The following is a 22,070-nucleotide window of genomic DNA, read 5'->3' as shown; positions in this document are numbered from 1 at the left end:
CAGTCAGCCAGCCAGCTACTATGGCACTCCGGCGTTTTATACAATGCATTGAAACTGATCCAGCCCCCAAAAACCACCAATCACTCGGCAAAGGACGATGGTCAAACAGAGATCTCGAGCCGACGTACCCTGAAGAGCGCACCTGGACTTGGTACTCTACCTCCTAAGCCATTATACTGCCCCATATCTGAGAATGAGAGCTAACGCACGCGATGTAGGTACAACCTCCCCCTCTTCTGGTTCTCAGTGGCGTTTGGTGCCACAGGGTGGAATGTTGCTGCGAGTTTGGTTGCGACGGGATTGGTGCCTTCTCTCCTCCCGTCGATTAAAGCTCTGCTGATGCTCTGACAGGCCTGGAACCAAGCTTTTATCGCCTGCTGTCTTGGCTCGTTTATAGCAGCGTTAGGTGTAATCGGTATGGCACGTCCAGGTGCTACGTATCATGTAGGCTTGTACGCTAACTACTTTCCCCCGTACGCTCTCTTTCGATCATAACACTGACCTGGATAAAATAACACAGTCCCATTCTCGCGCGCTCCACATTTGGCCTCTACGGCTCCTACTTTTTCGTCTTCATCCGCGCAGTCGTATGCATCGTCTGGTACGGGATCCAGAGCATGTACGGCGCAAATCTTTTGTCCGTAATGCTCCGGTGCATGTTCGGACACAAGTGGACGGAGTTCGCGAACGCGCTGCCCGCGTCTGCAGATGTTACCTCTCAGCAGCTGCTGTGTTTCTTCCTCGTGTGGTTGGCCGAGTTGCCGTTCGTATGTTTCTTCCTTGCAGATAGATGAAAAAAGGAAGGGTTTAACGGCGTGGACGTAGTGCTTCATCCACCCCACCAAAATCCACTGGTTGTTCAGCCTGAAAGGCGTGGTGATGCCCTTTGTCACATTCGGGCTCTTCGGATGGTGCGTGGCACATGGGGCAGGGATCTCCAGTATCCACCTCGCTTCTAGCACGGCTCCCTCAGGCGCGAATTTAGGGTGGGCTGTCATGGACGGGATCAATGTGATCATGGGCTCGTTGAGTCCGATGCTCGTGAACCAGCCAGATCTTGCGCGCTATTGTCGCAAGCCGAGAGACGCGGGGTGGCCGCAGGGTGCCGCGGTGTTCGTGTCCAAGGTTGTCGTCTTCTTTTTGGGGCTGGCGAGTACAGCCAGTATCCAGGGGAAGTGGGGGACTGCATACTGTATTTACTCTGCCCGACATCCCCTCCCTTTCCTGGCTTTGAGATGCTGATCGTGATTTTTGTGCAGGGAATATCTGGGATCTCCTCTCCGCGATCCTTGACCACGCGTGGACGCCGGGCTCCCGCTGCGCAGTATGGATAGTCGCATTTAGTTTCCTCGTGAGCCAATTTGGGACGAACTTTGGCGGGAACTCGATTCCTTTCGGCGCAGATATGACGGGTCTCTTCCCGCGGTTCCTGACTATTCGACGCGGCCAGGTGCTATGCGCTATCCTCGGCGTCTGCGTCGTGCCGTGGAAGCTTCTTGCCAGTGCGGGTGCTTTCTTGAGTTTCTTGGGAAGCTATAACATTTTTATGGCGCCGCTTTGTGCTGTAGGGATTTCAATCTTTGAACCCCCTCTAGCCTGAAGATGTGAAGACGCTGACTGACGGTGTGGCAGATAATAATGACGGACTACGTCTCTCGCAACGGCAACATCCACGTTGCCTCATTGTACAATGGCACGAAATCAGGTCTGTACTGGTTCTGGTCTGGGATCAATTATCTCGCTGTGTTTGCATGGATGGCTGGCGTTGCGCTCGGCCTACCCGGCCTGGTAGGCGAATACCAGCCTGAAGCCGTGAATGCAGCCGCAAAGAATATGTTTAAGATGGGCTGGATTCTCACCTTTGTGGCTGCGGGGTTCGTGTATGCGGTTCTTTTCAGGATCGGTGGGCTCAGGAAAAAAGTTTACCTGGAGGGATATGGTGTCAACAATAAAGGATGGGAGTATCTGGCCAAGGAAGAGAGAGATTGGGTGCTTGACGGAGAGAGGGAGGTTGTCGAGGAAGTGGTGGTATCGGAGGGGCCGAAGGGGGTGCATGAGATGGAGAAAGGCGATAAGATCAGTGTTTGATATCTTAGATGTAGATAGGCTTTTAATCTCGGCAATTATATGCGGCTGCTAATCGCTAAGACGAGCAGTTGGAGAATTGGGGAATTGGAGAATCGGAATCGGGCTTGCTCCGATACTTTAGTACCCCGCAACCCCAAATCCTCACTCTATCCTTACCATCCCCAATACTAGAACGCTGTCGTAGTCAAAATGGAACCATACAGACTCACAGCCACCCAATCCCTTCCTCTCATCCAAGACGCAAAATTGAGCGTCGAGAACTACGCCCGCTCCCTTCTCTCCCGGATCGAGTCACGCGATCCCACCGTGCAAGCATGGGCATATCTAAACCCTGAACAAGTCCTTGAACAAGCCCGTCAATTGGATCGAGTGCCCATCGATCAGCGAGGCCCATTACATGGTGTTCCCATTGGTGTGAAGGATGTCATCTATACTAAGGGTACATACATTCTCTTACCGGAATGCGAGATGAAATGGTGGGATTGACGCGAAACAGACATGCCAACAGAGCACAACTCCCCTCTCTACAAAGACAGCAACGTCCCCGTCGATGCAGCCTCTATCGCAATCCTTCGCGCTGCAGGGGCACTGATTTTCGGTCTGTTCCTAACCCACCCGCACCTGGGCAGCCAGTTCCGTCCTTGTATGACTGATTGGAAGAAAAGGGAAAACAACAACGACTGAATTCGCTTCTGTGACAATCGGTCCCAAGACAATCAATCCGCACTCTCTGCCCCCAAATTCAATTCGCACGCCCGGCGGTTCATCCTCTGGCTCTGGCGCCGCAGTCGCAGACTTCCACGTACCCCTTGCCCTGGGAACACAAACAGGTGGGTCAACCATCCGGCCGGGCTCATTCAACGGTATCTACGCGTTTAAACCGACGTGGGGCGCTGTGAGTCGCGAAGGGCAGAAGGTATACTCGCTCACGCTAGATACATTGGGGATTTTTGCCAGGGGGGTGGGTGATTTGAAGCTGGTGGCTGGGGTGTTGGGGATTAAGGATGATCAGAAACCCAGGAAGGCTGAGAGTCTCAAAGGGGAGAAGTTTGGGCTTGTCAAAGGTCCGGTTTGGGGTCTTGCGGGACCTGGCACAATTAATGCGATGGAGAAAGCAAGGTGTCTCCTTCAGGCACACGGAGCAATCGTGGAAGACGTGGAGCTTCCCCCCGAATTTGACAATATGCCAGACTGGCACGCAAAAATCATGGCTGCAGATGGACGAACAACTTTCCTGTCCGAGTACCGGATGGACAAGAACAAGCTACAGGACTTCTTGGTCAACCAGGTTGAGAATATCAACGGGTGGACACATGCGCAAGAAATCGCTGCTTTTGATGGCGTTGCGACGCTTAGACCGGTTATTGATGACATCGCAAATCGCTACTCTGCGCTGCTGACACCCAGCGTACCCGATGAAGCGCCTGAGGGGACTCTGAGGACGGGCAGTGCAGCGTTTAATGGGATGTGGACGGTACGTACCCACTGCTAAGCCTCCAGACTACGAGACTGGCTAACGTTTGTTGGTGACAAGGCGCTCCACACCCCCGTCGTGAATATCCCCGGATTTCAAGGAACCAACGGCATGCCAATTGGGTTGTCACTTGTGGCGGCCAGGTTTCATGACGAGCATCTTCTTTCCGTGGCAGAGGCTGTAGGGGCGGTTTTTGAGGCAGAGGGGGGATGGAAGTCAGCTTTGTGATGGGCATAGCATGACTATGTATCCGGTCATAAGCTGAGTTCTGTGTCTTAGTTCGGCCACGGCAAGTCACAAACCCGGGCATTTCTGCTCATCACAGTACTAGCATGGACGATTCGCATCACCTTTATCTTGCGGAGCTGACGAAATGTCGATATAATTTGGTTCACAAAGCGACGAGTGTATTTCTGCAGCAGGCAACTTAATTCCTCCAGCACTACTTAAGTAAGTAGTACGTTGAGAAAGAATTTGCCTTCCCAGTGTTAGTTTTCATTAGAATGTGTAGGTAAAGGACATTTTGCGAAATAGAGCCAGAATGCAATACAAATCTGCTCCAGTCTCCGGCTGAACTGGAATGACGGCAAACTTGGGTCTTCACTGAGGGTCTAGACATATATTTGGCTGCATACCTGCGGAATGCTGGTTTGCGTTAATTATACATAAGCCATCAGGAAAGCCCCTTTCTCCTTCTCCAATTCCTCTCTGTATTAGTTACGCGTCCAGGCTGGTACAACTCTCCATAAAATTCCCTGGCCTCTTCCTCCGTTCTCCACCTCAAAATATCATAATCGGTCGCTGCTGTCATAGCTGCATCGCGATTCTGCGTGGTTGCCTGTCGATCTTCAAGAACAAACACATTAATCCCCTGTGCTCGAAATATGTTGCCCCACGCGCTGTCCTCGGCAATTGTCATGAAAATAGTTATTCGTGATGGCGCGATAGGATAGTCCAACAAGTAGTCAAGGGCATCCGCGTCGACGCCTGACAGGATCGGCCCTATGACGAAATCATGTCCAGCGGCAATGGCGACATCTATCGGCTTTATGTAGTGGGTGCGAAAGTAGATACTATCTGGGCCAGTGTCGATTGGGCCAGATATGAAGGCCACTTTGGGATTTTCTTGGCCAGATCTGGAGATCTGCTTGGCCATGGATGCTGATTGTTGTGCCTGGTTAGGATTTGGTGGATGCTGAGTGCACCTGGAAGGCCTCAGTCAAGTATTTCCGCGCGACCGTGTGGCCCCAGGTCCATCCACGAAAGTCAGTACGTGGTTTACGTAGATCTGCGTAGCCTCTTTTAGCCAGTAAACGGCTATTGGCGCGTAGAATACCGCAGAGTAAGTGGTGCTGCACCTGAACATGAGGGTATCGCGCAAACACTATCCGAGGTCAGTGACTAGATGTTGTGTGGAAAGGGACGGACAATTGTCATTATTGGATGGCCGACGTGGCCGCCTATGAATATCTAGCTTACTAAATGATGAATAAGCGAGCTCGACCCCTTAGGGGCAGGCGATGCCATAGGACAGTATGCCCCGACACTCAACAAGCGCCTGTTGAACAAAGCTATAGGATCCACGGTTTGTGGTTTGCTTCCTTGCATTCTCTGATCTGGATTTAATTTGAGCTGGGCTTCATTCTTGTTTTATTTATAACCAGTCGAGCAGAGATGAAGTTGCCTTTGATCCAAGAGCAGGAACCCGTAAGCTATGGGTCATCTCTTTGTCCTGTGCCGGATAGGGTTTGTATCCTTGGTGGCTCTTGATTATCCAGCCAAACAAGGGATATATGTAGATTTTCTCATCCGATCTTTACCTTCCTATTAACGACTGGTATTTCACCACAGGAAAAGACACCGACTGTTTTGACAGGAAATGGCTCTACGGAGAAGTGAACGTCTCCGCCAGAAGCTTCAGCCAAATGCAGAATCCCTGCCGCCAACAAAGAAAGAGAAACAAGCCCATGAACATGTCAAGATCCTCTCCCGTCTACTATTTATACTGCCCACTGACATTCATGTCTAGACTGATCACAACGCGAACGAGAGTCACAAATTATCAGCACAAGCAGCAGCACTCGAAAGCGAGCAGCAGCCTGTGATATCCAAGCTCCAGAACCTAAGGTCCTGGTAACTGAAAGAGACTACACAGTCCAGCACTGGCTTGACCACAGAAGAATGCCTGGAATGCCACAACTTAAAGGCAGTATATAGCAAATATTAGTAAATAATACTATCAAGCAATCTTGAGCAGATAATACTTATCCCCAAGAATAATATAAGAAATCTCATCCTCTTATTCTTTCCCACCCTAGCTGACTATGAGTAGACTTGTTAAACCCAACCCACGAAACCCGCCCCAACCCGCCCCGACCCGCCAAGAAATGGGTTGGGTTAGACCTTCTAATTATCCATGGGTTTTGGATATTTTTGGCTGCCCCAAAGCCTGGCGGAGCAACCCGCTGGGTTGCCAAGATATCTGAATAGGTATATTATTGTATTTAGATTATATTTTCTTACTTAGATGGTTTATAATACAGTATTTAAATACAGTATTGTTTAGCTATGCAGATCACTGCTTATTAGAGTAATGTATGCATAACTAGGTTATTTTGGGTTATTTGGGTTGGGTTAGAATTATTTGCTAAACCCATGGGCGGTTTACTGTTCAGGTAACCACCCCAAAAACCGCGTGGGCGGATCAGCTAGGCCTGAAAACCCGCCCCAACCCGTGGTTTAACAAGTCTAATCGACCCGTAGGGACAAGCGATACCAGAGGGCAGTGTGCCCCGACATCTTGAATGCGAAATGTGAAGACTAAATCCAATAACTAGCCTGATATAGCTAGTCTCTAAACTATGGCTGACTAACATACAGGGAGACAAGTACTCGAAGAATGGGGAGACTGCGTACACTTGCACATCTGCTATGTTAACATAGACCTAGACACTCTGCAAATGGGCGGAAAAGGTCCAAGGGAGTCGATTCAGTATTGAGGTAAGAACTTTCCGCAAGCCTGCTTATCAGTACTTTCGCTTACTCGCTCAGATTCGGGAAGATCCCTAGATAAATAGGCTATATACGACTGCTTATCAGTTGGAGTACCCAGCTACCCAACTATAATAGCTATGGAAACTCCCCATTGAACTCTCTGAGACTCAGTCAAGTACCGACACTGCCGAAACTTCTGAGACAGCATCCGCTATAATGTCCACTTTAGCTCTTCCAGCAGACTTCAGGTACGATTAGGCTGCGGCATAACCGCAACCGCGGCTATGAGATCGATAACCATCACCGCAATTGCGGTTATGGTCATGAGATTTGATAACCATCACCATCACCGCAAATTCGAGGTTAACCGCGGTGAAACCGCGGTTAACCTCACTGTGGCCGCACTAGCATAACTCTCGCTTAATTATCAGTTTTGAGCGCCCTGCATGGTAGTTATGAAGCTTACAAATACTTATTACCGTCCATTTTAAACACACGTTCGAGTTTTTCCAATACAGACATCTTATTTGAAGACAATTGCACTGTAAATATAGGAAATTAGAATGAAATATAAAAAGGAGTCTCTATTAAAATAGATATATGCTATCTTTGAAGTATATTTCCTAAATATAACCATGTTCTTAAAACACAGGATATTGAACAAATCAAATATATATTTTATATATATACTTTGCCTCTATTTTCTGCTGGTATACTTCAGGTAAGGCTATAGCCACTTAAATTGTTGATTAAGCTAATATAAACAGTATAGTACTATATAGTAGTATTAGAGCATCTAGAAGAGCTAGTAATTTTAATAGTAATCTATATATTTATTTTGAGTAACATGCATTCAAAAATGCTGAGATTCTTAAAGGGTACTCAAGAAGTCTCTGCTACTCGGTGGTCAGGAGTGGCAGAACCAAGGCTCATTCCAGGCACCGTGCCCAGGATGAGGCTTTGGCTGGTCCTATGTGCCAGCTTATCCTAAGTATAGTACAGTGCTCAGGGTAATCAGGTCAGGCACCATAATAGCAATCAAGTAAGGTCCTGCTGCAGCTTTCATGCGGCTATAGTAAGATTAACCATGGTTAACCTCGCCGTCCCTGCAGTTAACCTCGCCATCCCCGCAGTTAACCTCGCCATCCCCGCGCTGGCTTACTCATATGGCTAATCAGCATCTAATATACCTCCTAAGCATGTCAAATTTGTGTTGTCTGCTACCATGAAGGCCTGATCAGAGAAAATACTTATAAGTCTATCTCTCTATAGCCTCCCTTGGTCTTTTTGTTACCCCTGATAGAGATGCTTTTCTACTGGCAAACTTTATAATATCTCAATTATATACCTCTTTCTATTCAGACTCTCTCTTTAATGCTGAGAATATACTACTAGATAGTCTTCCAGATATATCAGAGCTCCCAAGCAGCCAGCCAAGTCTCTATAAGGCAAATTCTAGCTTCCTTCCTCTACCACCTTTACCAGCCTGCGCCCCAAAAGATCTAGTACACATTGGGCCTCTACTCCAGCAAGTGTAGGTTTTATATAACACATACCCTAATATGGAGGACTCCTGGAAGCAATTTATTAAGTAGTGGCTTATAACTAGATATAGCAAGCAATATAAAGGGCAGTCAAATATACATTGGGATGGTAAGAAAAAAGCTACAGTCTAGCAAGGATTTGAGCAAGTTGTACATGAGCAAAGCAGGCAACCAAAGGTTATGTGTAAGGAGTATAAAGCAATACTTGCATATCTAGCTGCAAAATATACTGGAATATCTTCTCTCCAATATTATTTTGCTAAAGGAGGTTGTCGGGTACAGAAGGTAGCCAAGAAGGGAGTTGATCAGATATTACAAGAAATAGTATATTTTTAATAGAAGGAAACAGTATATTATTACTAACCTTCTTTATAGCCCTAATAGTCCCTAATATATTTCAATAAGCATCTTCCCAACCAAAAGATACTTAATTTGATAACAACTGCCTGTCTCCTATTCCAAATTGTTGAATACCCAGCCTTCTATGACCTCCTCCAAACTACCCAGCATGCTGAATCACAGCTTAATATCCTGTCTGTATACAGTATTCAACACCTTCTTAATAATAATGTTACTACAAGCCAGCTAAATATGCTTAATAGACTTCCAGCTAGGAGTAGTCTATTAATTATACTAGACTGCTAGATATCCCCCTTCTCCCAAGCATTCATGGCAGTTACTAGCTACTTCTTAGATCAAGATTGGAATTACTGTGAGGTGCTTCTTGGATTTGAACTACTAGATAGCTCATATTCTGGTACTTATCTCAGTAAAACTGTAATTAAGGTCCTTCAGCAGCATAATATTATAAAAAGAGTTCTCTTAGTTACTACTAACAATATATTAAACAACAATACAATGGTTGCAGGTATCTAGGAAGTTGGCTAATTACTTGGGCTTGGTGAAGATCAGCTCTTCTATATTCCTTATATAATTCATGTTATACAATTAAGTCTCAGGGAATTGCTTAGAGAGATGAAAATAAACCCAGTCAATAATAAGATTAGATTATTATAGGTTGACATGCCACAACAATCAAAGCAGTCAAAGAATTAATAACACCCTGATATTATAAAGACTCTAAAGAAGGTAAGTAATACTAGCTTTCTTCCCTTTTCCTAGCAGAAAAGTTATACCTTCTGTTTTTAAACTTAGTTACTAACAGCTATCTATTCTCTTTATAGATTCAAGATCTAGCTGTCTTTATTAATACCAGTCCACAGCGCTGGAAGGTATTTCTTAAGCTACAAATAACAGAGCCAAGACTGGTACCAATCCAAGATATTTATATATAATAGAACTCAACCTTCCTAATGCTTGATCAGGCTCAAAGGATTCAGTCAGATATTGATCAATACTGTGATACTTATCACCATACTTAATTTAAACTCAATCCAGAGGAGTGGTGTCAGGTTGAGTATCTTTTATTACTTACAAAGCCTTTCTTTGACTTTACCAACGTGCTATCAAAGATAAGAGATGTAACTATCTAGCATATCTTCAGTATCTATAATAAGCTATTCAACTATCTTGATCAGGCTGAGATAAGGCTTAAATACAAAGCTGTTCCCTGGAAGAAGAATATACTTATAGTAATTCAGGCTGCTAATACAAAGCTCCGGAAGTATTATACTAAAACTAATAATCAGCTATATAGTTTAGTTTATGCTATTGCAACTATTCTAACACTATTAAAGAAGCTTCAGTACTTTGATAATGCAGACTAGAGAGGCCTTGATAATAATAAGAGGCCAGTTAACTTTATAAAGTACTATCAAAATATCCTCCAAGCAAGGTTTAAGCTTTATTAACAGCTGCATTCAAAGGAAGCTGAGCCTATTAATATAGAGAGGATCTTCTAATCAGCAGGGGATAAGCTTAAGGAGATGTATAATTCACAGACTACTCTTCAGGCTGAGGTTAATCAGCCAGATAATAAAATTACCTGGTATCTTGCAAAGGGTTAGTATTATCTAATACTATTCTAGACTATATCATATCTTTACTAACAGTTAGATAGGGCTTACTAAGGGTAATCCCTGCCTCTTCTGGAAAGAGTATAAGGAAGAATATCCAGTTCTTGCTTGCCTTGCACAGGATATTCTTTCAGTACCAGCAAGTAGAGCTGGTATTAAATACCTCTTTAATTGTGCTTGTAACATATGTTACTATCACCGCGGGCAGCTAAAAGAGAATACAATCCAAGACCTGATAATTTATCTCTTTTTAACCAAATTTAAGCTTAAGCACAGTGAGCTTGATCTAATAAAAGAGCAGCTCTCTATTGGTGAGGCTGCATTATCTAATCAGGCAGCTAAACCTGTTCCTATACTTGCTAAGCTTGATCCAATAAGTAAAGATAAGGAGGATAAGAAAGAAGGGGGGAAAGCAGATAATATTGCTGATTCAGATTCAGATTTTGATTCAGATGCTGTGGCCTCTAAGTAAATATTACCTGCAACCCAGCCCACAGTATGTATTAAGCAGGTACAGGCCCAGAATAAGCAGGCTCACAGTCAGATCAAAACTCTGAATAGTACACTTAGTCAATTGCCTCATGCATCACTAGGTGAGGAAGGGCGACCAGAAAGGCATCAGAAGCAGCCAAAGCTACCAGCTGGGTTTGAGATAGATAGAACATAATATTAATAACCAATATGATCAGAAATAAGAATAAGAGTATGAAATAATCAGCATAATAGAGTATGTACTAAAGCATCATAAATAATTGCTTACTTAAAGCCCTAAATTACCAATCTGCACCACAGTACATACATCCTTGTATACAAATAATTACACAAAAAACAGCATAATCTATGCATTCTCATAATCTTGGCAGGTTTATATTGTTTATACTAGTAAGGTTAACCACAGTGACCGCGGTTATAACCTAGCTATAACCATAACCTCACCGCAGAGCAAGGTTATCAGAATCTCATGACCATCACCTCACCGCGCGGTTATGGTGATGGTTAACCGCGGCTAACCGCGGTTATGCCGCAGCCTAGGTACGATACCCCTCTGTATATAGGCGAACACGAGAGCTAACTATATAGGTCCCCGGTCACAGCAGACGACCTGCGAAACCTTGCTGCACGCTACAATATCACTATCAAGCCTGGTCCTGAAGAAGACGCATACCTCCTCCTCCTGCAATCCGCAGAAGCCCTTCACAGGATCATACGAGATACAACCGACTACGTCCACCCGGATCTCGCTCCAGTTCCTACTAGAGCACCGCGGGGATTCCGCAGACTTTCCAGCGCCGAAAATCCGCTGAATGCTTGGAGCCATGTATCAAACATCACTGCAGCGAATCCAATCAACACTCTACTCGCTGGTCGAACGGTTGTGGTAAAAGATAATGTTTCAGTCGCGGGCCTGCCGACTACACTAGGCATACCTGCTTGGCTCCACTCAAAGGCCGGCGAGTATCAACCCTCACCGATTGATGCGACGGTAGTGCGGAGGTTGTTTTTCGCCGGCGCTACGCTGAAGGGGACCGCGGTCTGCGAGTCTTACTCGGCTGCTCCTGTGTCCTTCACGTCAGCCACTGGCGCAGTGCACAATCCGTGGGCACGAGGTCACACTGCTGGTGGAAGTAGCAGCGGTTGTGCGGCGCTGATAGGACAAAGGGCTGTTTTGAAAGAGTCAGGTTCAGCCATCAACGGACCCCATCAAGGATCCCCTACCGTTGAGCTCGCAGTTGGAGGCGACCAAGGAGGATCAATCCGTGTTCCGGCTGCGTACACAGGGGTCTATGGGCTCAAGCCAACGCATGGTCTTGTTCCATACACTGGAGCTGTCTCCTTAACACCCATGATTGACCACTTGGGGCCAATGGCCACCAAGATCGAAGATATAGCACTCATGCTGAAAGTTATGGCTGGATACGACGGGCTCGATTCACGTATGACACCGGAGTCGCCAATGCCAGGACAAGTAAAAGACTACCCATCCTTGGTCGCCGACTTCATCAAGAGTGCAAAGAGTACTACATTACAAAAGCCGGTGATGAAGGTGGGTGTACTCCGGGAGGCCTTTGACTTCCCCGGCCTCTCCGCTGAAGTGCGTGACACCGTCCTGCAAAACGCAAAAGCATACTTCTCAGCCGCAGGCGCAGACATCCTCGAAGTATCTGTCCCCATGCACCGCGAAGCCCCTGCAATCTGGACCGTCGCGGCACGAACTTCGCTAGCTGATTACGGCCTCGCCATGAAGCCGCCCGGCTACCTCTCGTACGCCCCCGATCATATCGATACGCAGTGGCCGCCAACCCAGGAGATGTATGATTACCTTAGCGCTGGGAATCCGACGATCATGAATCTCATCTTTAGCACGGACTACCTGCGCGAGACATTTGGAACAAGTGTGGAATTTAAGGGCCACCGGAAGGTCTTCGAGCTCCGCGCTGCATATGACGCTGTCCTGTCCGATGTTGATGTCCTTATAACGCCGACTGTTCCGACCGTCGCTTTTGAATTCCCATCAAGCACAAAGGGGGGCACCGAATGGGGAGATATTGGGGAGAGAGTGACGGCGGCAGTGGGGTTGAGCTATAACACTTGTCCGTTCAACGTCACGGGGCATCCGGCCATGAATGTGCCTTGCGGGCTTGGTGGTAGTGACGGTAAGAAGCTGCCGATTGGAATGCAGGTTATTGGCAAGAGGTGGGATGATGAAGCGGTGTTGAAGGCTGCGGCGTTGTTTGAGATGGGGAGGGATGGACTTTGATTCGTGTGAGCTTAGCATTGGATAACTGCATGCTTATTCTTCAGAAACTGCTAGTTCATCTTAATGGCAGCTCACTGCCGCCAGTTCTCCTAGTCTCCCGTTCTCCTGGATACTCTCGCATTAGTGAACAATCTGCGAGCAGCCACGCTAGGTCAATTGCGCCCTCGTGAAAGACCACCAGCCTTCATTCCGAACAGACCCATCTGCAACACCCTGATAATAGGCTCTCGGTTCTTGGGCTTCTGTAATTTTTCATTTTAAAGACTGCTTTTTTTTTATGGCGTCTTTGCGGTAGAACACTCGCTGTTGCAGGAGATTGACCTTCGGTTCCGTTGAAGATGTACGCTTAAAAAAGAAAGAACGAAAGAACGAAAGAATGAAGGAAAGAATGAAAGAAAATGATAAATTAATGAAAAAAAGTTAATGCAGAGAAGAGAGAGAGAGATGCAGCCTATAGAGATATTGGTCAGAGGAAAGTCGCTGTTAGCACCGGTGGATTATGAGAAAAGTTGAATGTACAACTCAACGACCAATCGGGTCTGTCGCTGGTTGGTAGTAGTAGGCCATTATTCAACGTACTGGCTGCTGAGGTTTCCATGGATCTTTCGAGGTACAGATGGGTTACGGATGGGGCGAGCCGTTGAAGCTGGATAGAGAAGGGGCAGCTTCCCCGCATCTGCAAGGGACAACGTGACTTCCCCGCTTCTCTTGCCTTAATGTTGTCGCACCCTTTCTGCCTCTCTCTCTGTGCGTGTGGCATCTCTCTTCCATGGACCTCAGAATCCATTTACCTTCCTGCGCCCCTACCTATGGCTATGTCCCCACTTCGAGATGTCTCCCAACGTCTTCTGCCCATTCTGCGGGGTCATACTAGCCCAGGATCCCCATAGTAGTATATCGGGGCCCGAGTCTATCCCCCGACATCGTCGCCCATGGTACGCTGAAATCCGGGGAATCGTGTCGCCAAACTCTTCAGCTGAGAACATCACCCTAACCGGAATTGGGACCCTCCACAGTGGTGGCGTCCTCATTGCCCCAGCCGACAGCGAGCGGTCATATGTGGACACAGAGGTGCTGTATCCCGTCAGCATCTTTGGCAGGTCTCCAGTCAGCTGGGGATTCCACAACGCCTGCTGGCAGCTACTCTATTTGAGACTTTGTCCTCTGTCTGAGAAGGAGATTGCCCGGTCGGTCTTTGATGTCCTCTACAACACCCCATGTCGCGAAGGATCCGTTTTCGACTTTGGCCATGATTACAGCGGCGCCGTGAGAACTCATAAAACGCATGGTCAAGTCGAGATTGGCCATGAACCGGTTCTGTATATGGACCCTTGCGCAATTCCATCACTGGACGAGTTGGAAAATTCCGGATCGATGGAAGCTGTCTCCCATTTTAAACTCGGCATTTATGAGCCTCGAGTTTTCGGCTCACTTTCTACAGAGCTCAAACACGAGATATTGGCGTACCTATCCTATAGAGATGTATGTATGCTGCGAGTTGTGTGTAGAGAGCTTGCAGATATAACACAGCCTTGCAATCTCCCGCAGTCTTACTGGCGGAGTCGGTTCCTTCTCGGCCAGGAGGCCGATTTCATGTTCTTGTCACTCTTAGAAAAGCGGCATTGGCCGCGTTTGTATCTCGGGACGAGGGCACTCTTGAACTCGAAAAGTCCGCCAATCGTCAACCGCAAGAGGATACGCGAACTCATCGAGCATATTGCCGCGCTCGTTGAATTATATGTAGCCCAGCCGCCGCTGCACGGCTTGCCCGTCTGGCCCGAACCTGGCAGCGACGACTGCTTTGTGCCTACCGGCAAAGAGAATTCGCTGCTTAGAGTTTATAGCTTCTTTTCTGGTCACAGCACTGCTAGACAAGCCCACGAGACGCTTCAGGTTGGATGTCGGATATTACACTACCGAAGCGAGCCTATTCCAATAGCCGACAGGTCTCGCCAACAGATCATAGTCTCAACCATCCAAGTTGGCGAAAGATGCTTTATATCCGGCGTACGGTTTGCGAATAAGGACATGGCCAGTCTGATCGGTTATCGTCACTCCACAAACGAGACAACGATCTATTCCCCAGATCAGACGAATATCAGGACCATCCTTGTTGCATTCAGCAGTCAGGGATTAGCTGGCATAAGTTTTACTTTCTCGAACTCAGAGTCGTCCCCGTGGATCGGACAAAGCCACGGGCCGGAAATCGCACTCGGAAATCTAAGCATAGCCGAGACTCACCCCTGCTACCTGGTAGCTGGTTTAGATGTAAGTCCTGTTCGTTCTTCTGATTCCAATATTGACAGTCCCTTCAGTCATTCAAGATAGTCGCGCTTGGAGTGGCTGTAGTCAATTCGGAACCCTCACCGCCAGTCCCACGCGTACACTCTCATCTTTGGCTGCCGGCTGTACCGCACCGCGAGGGTGTCGATTTCAGCACGCTTCTGCCGCCGCAGAGCACGCTGCCCTTTGCACCCCTAATTAGTATCGACTTTGGCGCTCCGCAGGGTCAAGGTTTGGCGGAGCTGACAAGACTCATCTTTTGCATGGGCTCTGGTCCGAATCCGATGCGCGGAGTCAAGGCTGTCTATGCTAATGGGATGTCTCGTCTCTTTGGGTCTGAAAACGGGGCCGAACTTTCCTTCTGCATAGACGGTCCGCACGGTGAGCGTTTAACCAAGATTGCCATCCTTCACCGGGTGGACGAAAACTCTCATAATGATGAGCTTCAGTGTGGCAAAAGCTCAAGCCTCTGTGGACTCCAGGTATGCTGTAATTGTGCTTCAGTGTGCGGGATGCTGAATCCGCTCAGATGTCAACCAACCGAGGTCGCACCGCTACCTTGTCCACGATGGAGAGCCGCCTGGATGCGAAGGTGGCCATTCAAGAGCTGAAGAAAACAAAGCCAGGACACGATATCACGGGTTTCATCGCCATCCAAGTGGTACGTTTTGCCTCCCAACAATATACCATAACTAATTGCCCAGCCGCCGCGAGAGGCCTTCTTAGGGCTTGGCATCCAATGTCAACCATCCCTCGGGCCTTTGCAAGCCTCGGCCATAATGCTCAAAGAGCTCTATAATCCCGACGCCCAATTGCAGCAAGATAACAAGTTTTCCATTTACATCGGCACCCCAAGCGACAGCAATTATCAGACTCACGCTACCTTGCTGGGAGTGCGCAAGATTTCTGCATCCAGAGGAACGCACTGGGGTTCTCGACCATGTACTTGTATCTCTGGCTTGAAGTTCGACTACTACAATGGCACATCAGCTGTAGTGGGGCAATGGTTGGATGAGTTCGAGTCGTTGCAGCTTCAGCCATTCGAGCATGTCCACTCTCTGGATATATGGGTAACGCCCGCACGACTGACCACGAGCTATCGCTTCCTACAGCAAGGCTGGATTGCCGCTGTGCGCTTTGGAACCACTTTGGCTCAGGGCGTGACGTTCAAACCGCCAGGATCTGATCCTCTATCAGTGCAGCATCTTCATAATGGTTTTGGTGGTGGACCCAGGCAAGAACTTGTCAGTTGATTCCTTCCCATAGTGATGTCATCTGACAGGCAAACAGACCGCAATCTCATGGATTCTTAACGCGTCCCACGACAGAATCCGGGCTGTTAATTCGGACGAAAGCCTTAAGCATACTTCCCTGCTGCTGCCCGAACAGTATCCACCCTTTGACGACGTGCAAAAGCTTTATTTTGAAAACGCCATAACTGGCCGCTCGCCCGATTGGCTTGTCACGGCTGAGGCTTGTTATAAAGGGGATGCAATTCTTGGTCTTATATTTACTTACTCATCTGGTGCCAGGGCAACGATAGGTGACGTTGTAGTCGTTCCCGATACTAGTCAGACAATGCATTTTTCTCCAGCCTCCGAGTTCGTTGGCATGTCGGTGAGGGTCAGGAGACGTAATATCCTTGCTTTACAGGTATTTTCTCTTTTCAGTTCGAAATTTATCCCGGACAGCTTCTTCATCTATAACCTAACTTAAACTCCACCATTATTAACACCAAATCTCACCCACTTGCAGTTCGAGCTCAAGACTAAGCGCAAACCGGAATCCGATGAGCAGCCTACATCTGACGCTCCTACTGAGTTCAAGACAGTTTGTTTCCAACGAGATGATCAGCCGGGTACGGACGAGCACTGCGACGACCATGAAATAAGAGACCGGAGGAGTACATGGTGTAAGAATACATTGTCGGCTGAGACTTTCACTAGGAAGCGTGTAAGCGACGACGTGTATGCGCCGCCAGCTGGAACAAGACTTGTGGGGCTATATGTGCGCTGTCAGCACTTTGAGTGTCTTGGGGCGTTGTATGAGCCTCTAAATGAGTAATAATTGGTGTAGTTGTTCTTGTAGGAAGTCTTGTGCTTTTCTGTGATCCATCAAGCAAGCGACAGGCTAGAATGAATTCCTTGGTTTACATCACAGCACTTTCATCTCCTCTTTAACAGCCACACTTACCGCTCTTATAGGCACAACACTAGCTTTCTTTTATCTCGCGTCGATGTTAGCTGCACACTGCCCTCCGAGTGACCGAGTGCACTGGTAGCCGGTTCGGTTAGAGATGTTCTATCTACAGAGTATCTAATGCCACCACAAGCGCTGGAATCCCTTGACTGGCTACAGATCATCTGAGAGTCGTAAAATGCACACAGTAGCTGCTCTGCGCATGCGAGGCATTCAATACGCTGTCTTGGTGGCAGGCAAATATATACCTTAATATATATTCCGAAAATATATACCTCGAGAACCCTAACTTGGTCGAGTCGAGTCAGCTGTGGACTGTGTTCAGGACAGTGACGCCAAGCCTGGTTCTAATTGGTTTTCAACCCGCTTGCCCCTAATTCCCTGATTAGCCACATTCAGCTAGCTCTTGCCATAGCGGGGCTTATGCAGACGATTTCTAAGCAGCGAGCGTCCCACTGGAATGGCTTCCCTGCTAAAAGCCAACGTCAGCCGCCAAACTAACGCCGCCACCAATCACTGTACCCATCACTTCATCTCTGCTTCACCAGCCACAATGTCACGTATTGGAGTCTTCCCTGCTGCCGGTGGCCTCGGATCCAGCATCACCAAGCACCTGCAGACTCTCGTCCCAGCATCTCAACTCGTCCTGATCGCTCGCAAGCCGGAGTCGCTCGCGAAAGAGTTCAGCGCTGGGGCTGCAGTACGCCGCGCAGACTATGACGTTTCTTCGACTCTGGAAAAAGCCTTCGAAGGTATCGATGTGCTTATGCTGATTTCATATGCTTCGTTCGAGATCAAGCATCGTGTCAATGTATGTTCCTTACTTCGAGGTCCCTTTAACCTATATATTCAATGGCTAGCGGGCTAACGCGTGTCTAGGCCCACAAAGCTGCCATTCTGGCCGCACACAAGAGTGGCGTAAAGCACATCTTCTACTCGTCTCTTGCATTTGCTGGAGACTACACCGATTCATCTGTAGCCCACGTCATGGGCGCGCATCTAGCGACAGAAAAGTTCCTTGCGGAACTTGTCAGCACCAGTCCCAGGCCAATTACGTACACCTCTATCCGGGAAGGCCTCTACTCTGAGTCCTTCCCCATCTACACAAATTGGTTTGATCTGCACAACCCCGTCGACGAAATTACCATCCCGCATGATGGGTCTGGGCCTGGCGTTGCGTGGGTCAAGCGTGACGAACTTGGCGAGGCTACGGCGAAACTCGTTGCCAAATATGCTACGACTACGAATGCCAATGTTGCGGCTGGGTTCCCGTATGTGAACAAGATTGTCCTGCTTACGGGGCCTAAGATTTACTCTCTGAACGAAACTGCGGAGATTCTGGGGAGGGCTGTTGGTAAGGATGTGAAAATCCGGGAAATCAGCGTGGATGAATATGCAAAGCTCGATCATAAGGGGAGACATACATATCACGGCGTTGATTTGGCCCGGGAATGGGCAACAGCCTGGGAAGCTATTCGGCGCGGTGAGACGGCTGTTGTGACGCCAACCCTCAAAGAAATCTTGGGCAGGGAACCGGAGCAGTACGAGGTGACTATCCGGGGCATGGTTTAGTTGATATTGAATCCTATGTCCTGTCTGATTTGCTATGGCTATCACCTAGCCGGTTTTTCGTGTTTATCGGCCAACGCATAGGTATAGAAATGATGAGAGATGAGTAATAGACGCATCTAGCGCGCCAACTCATCGTCCGGTGGTCAACTTGTGCCCGGCTATAGTGGCACAATTATGAAGCAGTACCTGTCGCTGGACTGCGTATTTAACCCCTAAAAATACATTCTGTAGTAATTGAAGAAACAACCACTGGCGATTTTTGGGCATCAGCAATTCTGCAAAAGCTCGGATAGGCTGTATCGTACTTAGACCCTTCATGACTGATACGCCAAATCTGAATTGCTGGATAAACTTCTGAATCCATGAGTGCCTATCGGGTGCGGGAAGCTCCTCATCATCGGTTTCCATCTTAACGCATACGTCAAGACGAACTTCTTTGTGGAGAGAATGACAGGTAGAAGCAAATCCAACGTTGAAATTTCTCTTCAATCAGCAGCCCTCCAAGGCTTCTTGCGAGACTACGTAGGAGAAAATTCGATCCTGATATCATTTACGTCAAAGGTATTTACGGACTACCCTCTGCTTTCGGTACTGTCTTAGGCTTTGTTCAATCGCTCATACGCTCAGCTATCCGATGCAGCAAGACTCATCTCAGTATGGTAACCCTAACCCCCACAGGCCCCCACAAGCACTAGCGCCACTAATAGTGAGTGGTGGTGGAGGAAAAAATCTCCCCGACTGGGAGTCGAACCCAGGTCTCCCGCGCTTGCTCCTGTTCGGTGACAAGCGGAAATCATGACCGTTAGACCATCGAGGAATTGGTGAAGGATGTCTTTCATATTTTGTTACATCATAGAAAAAAGAAAGACATCCTATTCCTTCTGATACGTGCGACATGTCGGAGCATGGGTTCCTCCCCTGTCCTTGGGGTGCCCGGTCTGCACAGTCTTAGTCAGCATCTCATTAGTATTTAGCCTAGCTTCCTTGTGCATCCGCACCCCTGAATACTAGACTCCTCCATGCTTCCACACGACAACACAACCTCCTCGTGCAAGTAGCAAATTATCTATTTTTTGTCTATTGTGTCGGCGAGATAGTCATTTATGACTCTGCTTGGGCTTATCTTTTAGTATACGCCCTTTCAGTTTCTAGATCGCGTTGAAAGCTCTATCTCGTATCAGAGGTGCACTATATATATTCGTAGTAGGGAACTCCGCGGTGTTGAACAATAGACCATTGCATTTTTGTCGAATACTTCGCTTAGGCTTAAATGGATTGACACATCTTTTGAAACCTTTTAGTTTTCTGTTCCCATGTCAGAGTCTCCTTGTGCAGAGGCATCTGTTTCTACCACGCCGTTGCCCTCGTGACCTTGACGCTTACTCGGAAGCTATAGCCTTCAGGTCGCCGAGATTTATCTGAATGTTCGAAGTAGCAATATATTCAATTCATTTTGGACCAACAACAAGCTATTCACACTTTCCCTTATTCGAACATGCTTTATTTCAGTTTACGCAATGGAGGCCTCGACCGCCCAAACAACGTCCGCCAATTCCGATAGCGAGGTATGCCTTACACTAACAACAAGCGTGTTCCTAGAGCCGGACGCGTACAATCACAATCCTTCAAACCTCCCATCAGATGCGATAGTACCTTATATACGGTCCTTCCCACAACCAGGCAAGAAGTCCATCATACGCGACCCCAAAACCGGGTTTATCGCGCTTAAGCGCGGAGTTTTGCGCTTACACTCTGAACAGCTCTCTGGTTGGCCGACCCTTTCATTGAGCTTTATTCTGAGGATCAATGTTCTTGAATCCAGTGGAAGTGACCATAGCATTTATGTGCAGACTAGCCGATATAGCTTGCCAATAAACTATTCCGGACGAAGAGCAGTATACGGATTTTTTGCGGCCTAGGTGTTCGACCATGGATCGTTCACGTACAAATTCGAGACTCTCAAATTGATGAGGCTGCGAGATAACAAAGTCCCCTATGATTGTAGACCGAGAAGAACCGTCTCATCCGGCTGCATGTTGCCAGCCAGGTTCGTACCAAGCCCACTGTTGTCCCGCTGCCGCCCAGTCCCCTCGCTGGTACAGAGGCGGCAGTAAGCTCGAATACGCCCTTGCTAAAGTAGACGATGACAAGACTGGCAAGGAGATCAAGAGCTAGGAGACGCTTCAGATATGGATGTGCGTCAGTGAAGTTCAGTTCGAGGGCTAATGCGTAGGGCTCAACATGGCTGTCGGAGGTATAGGCATTTGCCACTCATCGGGCGGAATCTATAATGGCAGACATTGACAATAAACTGTGATATATAACCTCGGCCAAACATACAAGAGTTGCGCTATTGATATAAGGGGTATATGGTATGTGAACATCAGTACGTCTGCTTGTGAAGGTTCTTTGAGAAGAAGCAGCAAGTCTTAGATTTCTGTTGAGTACGCTTATTGAGCTCGGATACGCACCAAGATTGTCAGTATTTTGGGTATATGCTAGCAACACCGCGCGATACGAGCAGGCCTACAGGGCTCTTGCAGAGGAACTCAAGCTCCCAGGGAGAACTGACTCAGGGATCGAATTTTTCAAGCTGGTGTCACGGTGGCTCTCGGACGCTGCTAACGACAGTTGGCTGATAATCCTCGACAATGTTGATGCTAAGGATATGTTCATTCAAGAGACAGAATTGGTGTTATCAAGGTTAACCTATAGCCAGCCCCCGGGCAGCCCTTACCAAATCTCGGAATTGAACAGCCGCCAGGAGCCTTCTCACGAACAATTAGAATATCGTTCATATTGGTGTGATGGAGGAGAAGGATGCCATTAACCTTCTTCAGGCAAGGGTCACTTAGATCAGGGTTCACTAGAAGGTTCTCGAGGCTGGGGCAGGCTTGAGAATCTATACCACTTGCAGTCATTCGGGCCGGTTCTTTTTTAGACAGAATCCTGGCAGTGAAGCAGTGAGGTAAAATTGCTAAGGAAAAAGAAGATGAGGTGGAATGAAGGAGAGAGACGTTGACAGACAGAAAGGAGAGGGCTGCATTACAACCATGTGCATTACCGCCGTAATAGAGCAACACCACGTCTTCGTAGCTCGACATGTAGTCCAGATTATTACAGTAAGGATAATAAGATATCATTGAATGAGATTGATGCACGACAAAGTGAGCTAAGATGTG

At 47.7% G+C, this 22,070-nt stretch overlaps 7 protein-coding genes across 7 annotated transcripts, besides 4 other annotated features; 5 read left to right on the top strand and 2 right to left on the bottom strand.

The window, feature by feature from the left end:
• Positions 1–22,070: part of a sequence feature (contig 1.172 1..523550(1)) that runs on past both edges of the window.
• ANIA_11211 (nucleobase cation symporter-1 family protein) lies at positions 21–2,088 on the top strand (the record flags this gene model as incomplete). The annotated part of the gene is made up of 7 exons (XM_050613122.1): positions 21–151; positions 219–303; positions 352–452; positions 521–767; positions 826–1,192; positions 1,260–1,564; positions 1,633–2,088. The coding sequence occupies 7 exons, from the start codon at positions 21–23 to the stop codon at positions 2,086–2,088; spliced, it is 1,692 nt and encodes a 563-aa protein (XP_050468962.1).
• ANIA_11219 (amidase) lies at positions 2,278–3,790 on the top strand (the record flags this gene model as incomplete). The annotated part of the gene is made up of 4 exons (XM_050613121.1): positions 2,278–2,527; positions 2,585–2,686; positions 2,754–3,562; positions 3,623–3,790. 4 exons carry the CDS (start codon positions 2,278–2,280, stop codon positions 3,788–3,790), a joined length of 1,329 nt encoding a protein of 442 aa, XP_050468961.1.
• ANIA_09325 (uncharacterized protein) lies at positions 4,236–4,718 on the bottom strand (the record flags this gene model as incomplete). The annotated part of the gene is made up of 1 exon (XM_677502.1): positions 4,236–4,718. The coding sequence occupies one exon, from the start codon at positions 4,716–4,718 to the stop codon at positions 4,236–4,238; it is 483 nt and encodes a 160-aa protein (XP_682594.1).
• Positions 8,959–8,968: a sequence feature (Short protein (ANIA_11655, CBF87404.1) was converted to a misc_feature.).
• Positions 9,178–9,189: a sequence feature (Short protein (ANIA_11655, CBF87404.1) was converted to a misc_feature.).
• Positions 9,285–9,310: a sequence feature (Short protein (ANIA_11655, CBF87404.1) was converted to a misc_feature.).
• On the top strand, positions 11,095–12,834 carry ANIA_09324 (uncharacterized protein; the record flags this gene model as incomplete). Its single annotated transcript, XM_677501.1, has 2 exons — positions 11,095–11,108; positions 11,157–12,834. The coding sequence occupies 2 exons, from the start codon at positions 11,095–11,097 to the stop codon at positions 12,832–12,834; spliced, it is 1,692 nt and encodes a 563-aa protein (XP_682593.1).
• Positions 13,666–17,181, top strand: ANIA_09323 (uncharacterized protein; the record flags this gene model as incomplete). Its single annotated transcript, XM_677500.1, has 7 exons — positions 13,666–14,316; positions 14,365–15,102; positions 15,150–15,599; positions 15,647–15,778; positions 15,822–16,361; positions 16,408–16,770; positions 16,873–17,181. The coding sequence occupies 7 exons, from the start codon at positions 13,666–13,668 to the stop codon at positions 17,179–17,181; spliced, it is 3,183 nt and encodes a 1,060-aa protein (XP_682592.1).
• On the top strand, positions 17,870–18,888 carry ANIA_09322 (uncharacterized protein; the record flags this gene model as incomplete). Its single annotated transcript, XM_677499.1, has 2 exons — positions 17,870–18,127; positions 18,196–18,888. 2 exons carry the CDS (start codon positions 17,870–17,872, stop codon positions 18,886–18,888), a joined length of 951 nt encoding a protein of 316 aa, XP_682591.1.
• ANIA_09321 (uncharacterized protein) lies at positions 20,037–21,992 on the bottom strand (the record flags this gene model as incomplete). The annotated part of the gene is made up of 7 exons (XM_677498.1): positions 20,037–20,076; positions 20,272–20,306; positions 20,835–20,861; positions 20,944–21,133; positions 21,229–21,238; positions 21,626–21,790; positions 21,953–21,992. The coding sequence occupies 7 exons, from the start codon at positions 21,990–21,992 to the stop codon at positions 20,037–20,039; spliced, it is 507 nt and encodes a 168-aa protein (XP_682590.1).

This window comes from Aspergillus nidulans, chromosome VIII, assembly GCF_000011425.1.
Source record: "Aspergillus nidulans FGSC A4 chromosome VIII".
Taxonomy (NCBI): Eukaryota; Fungi; Ascomycota; class Eurotiomycetes; order Eurotiales; family Aspergillaceae; genus Aspergillus; species Aspergillus nidulans.
Note: the sequence above shows the minus strand (reverse complement) of the source record. Positions and strands in the feature narration are given on the sequence as shown.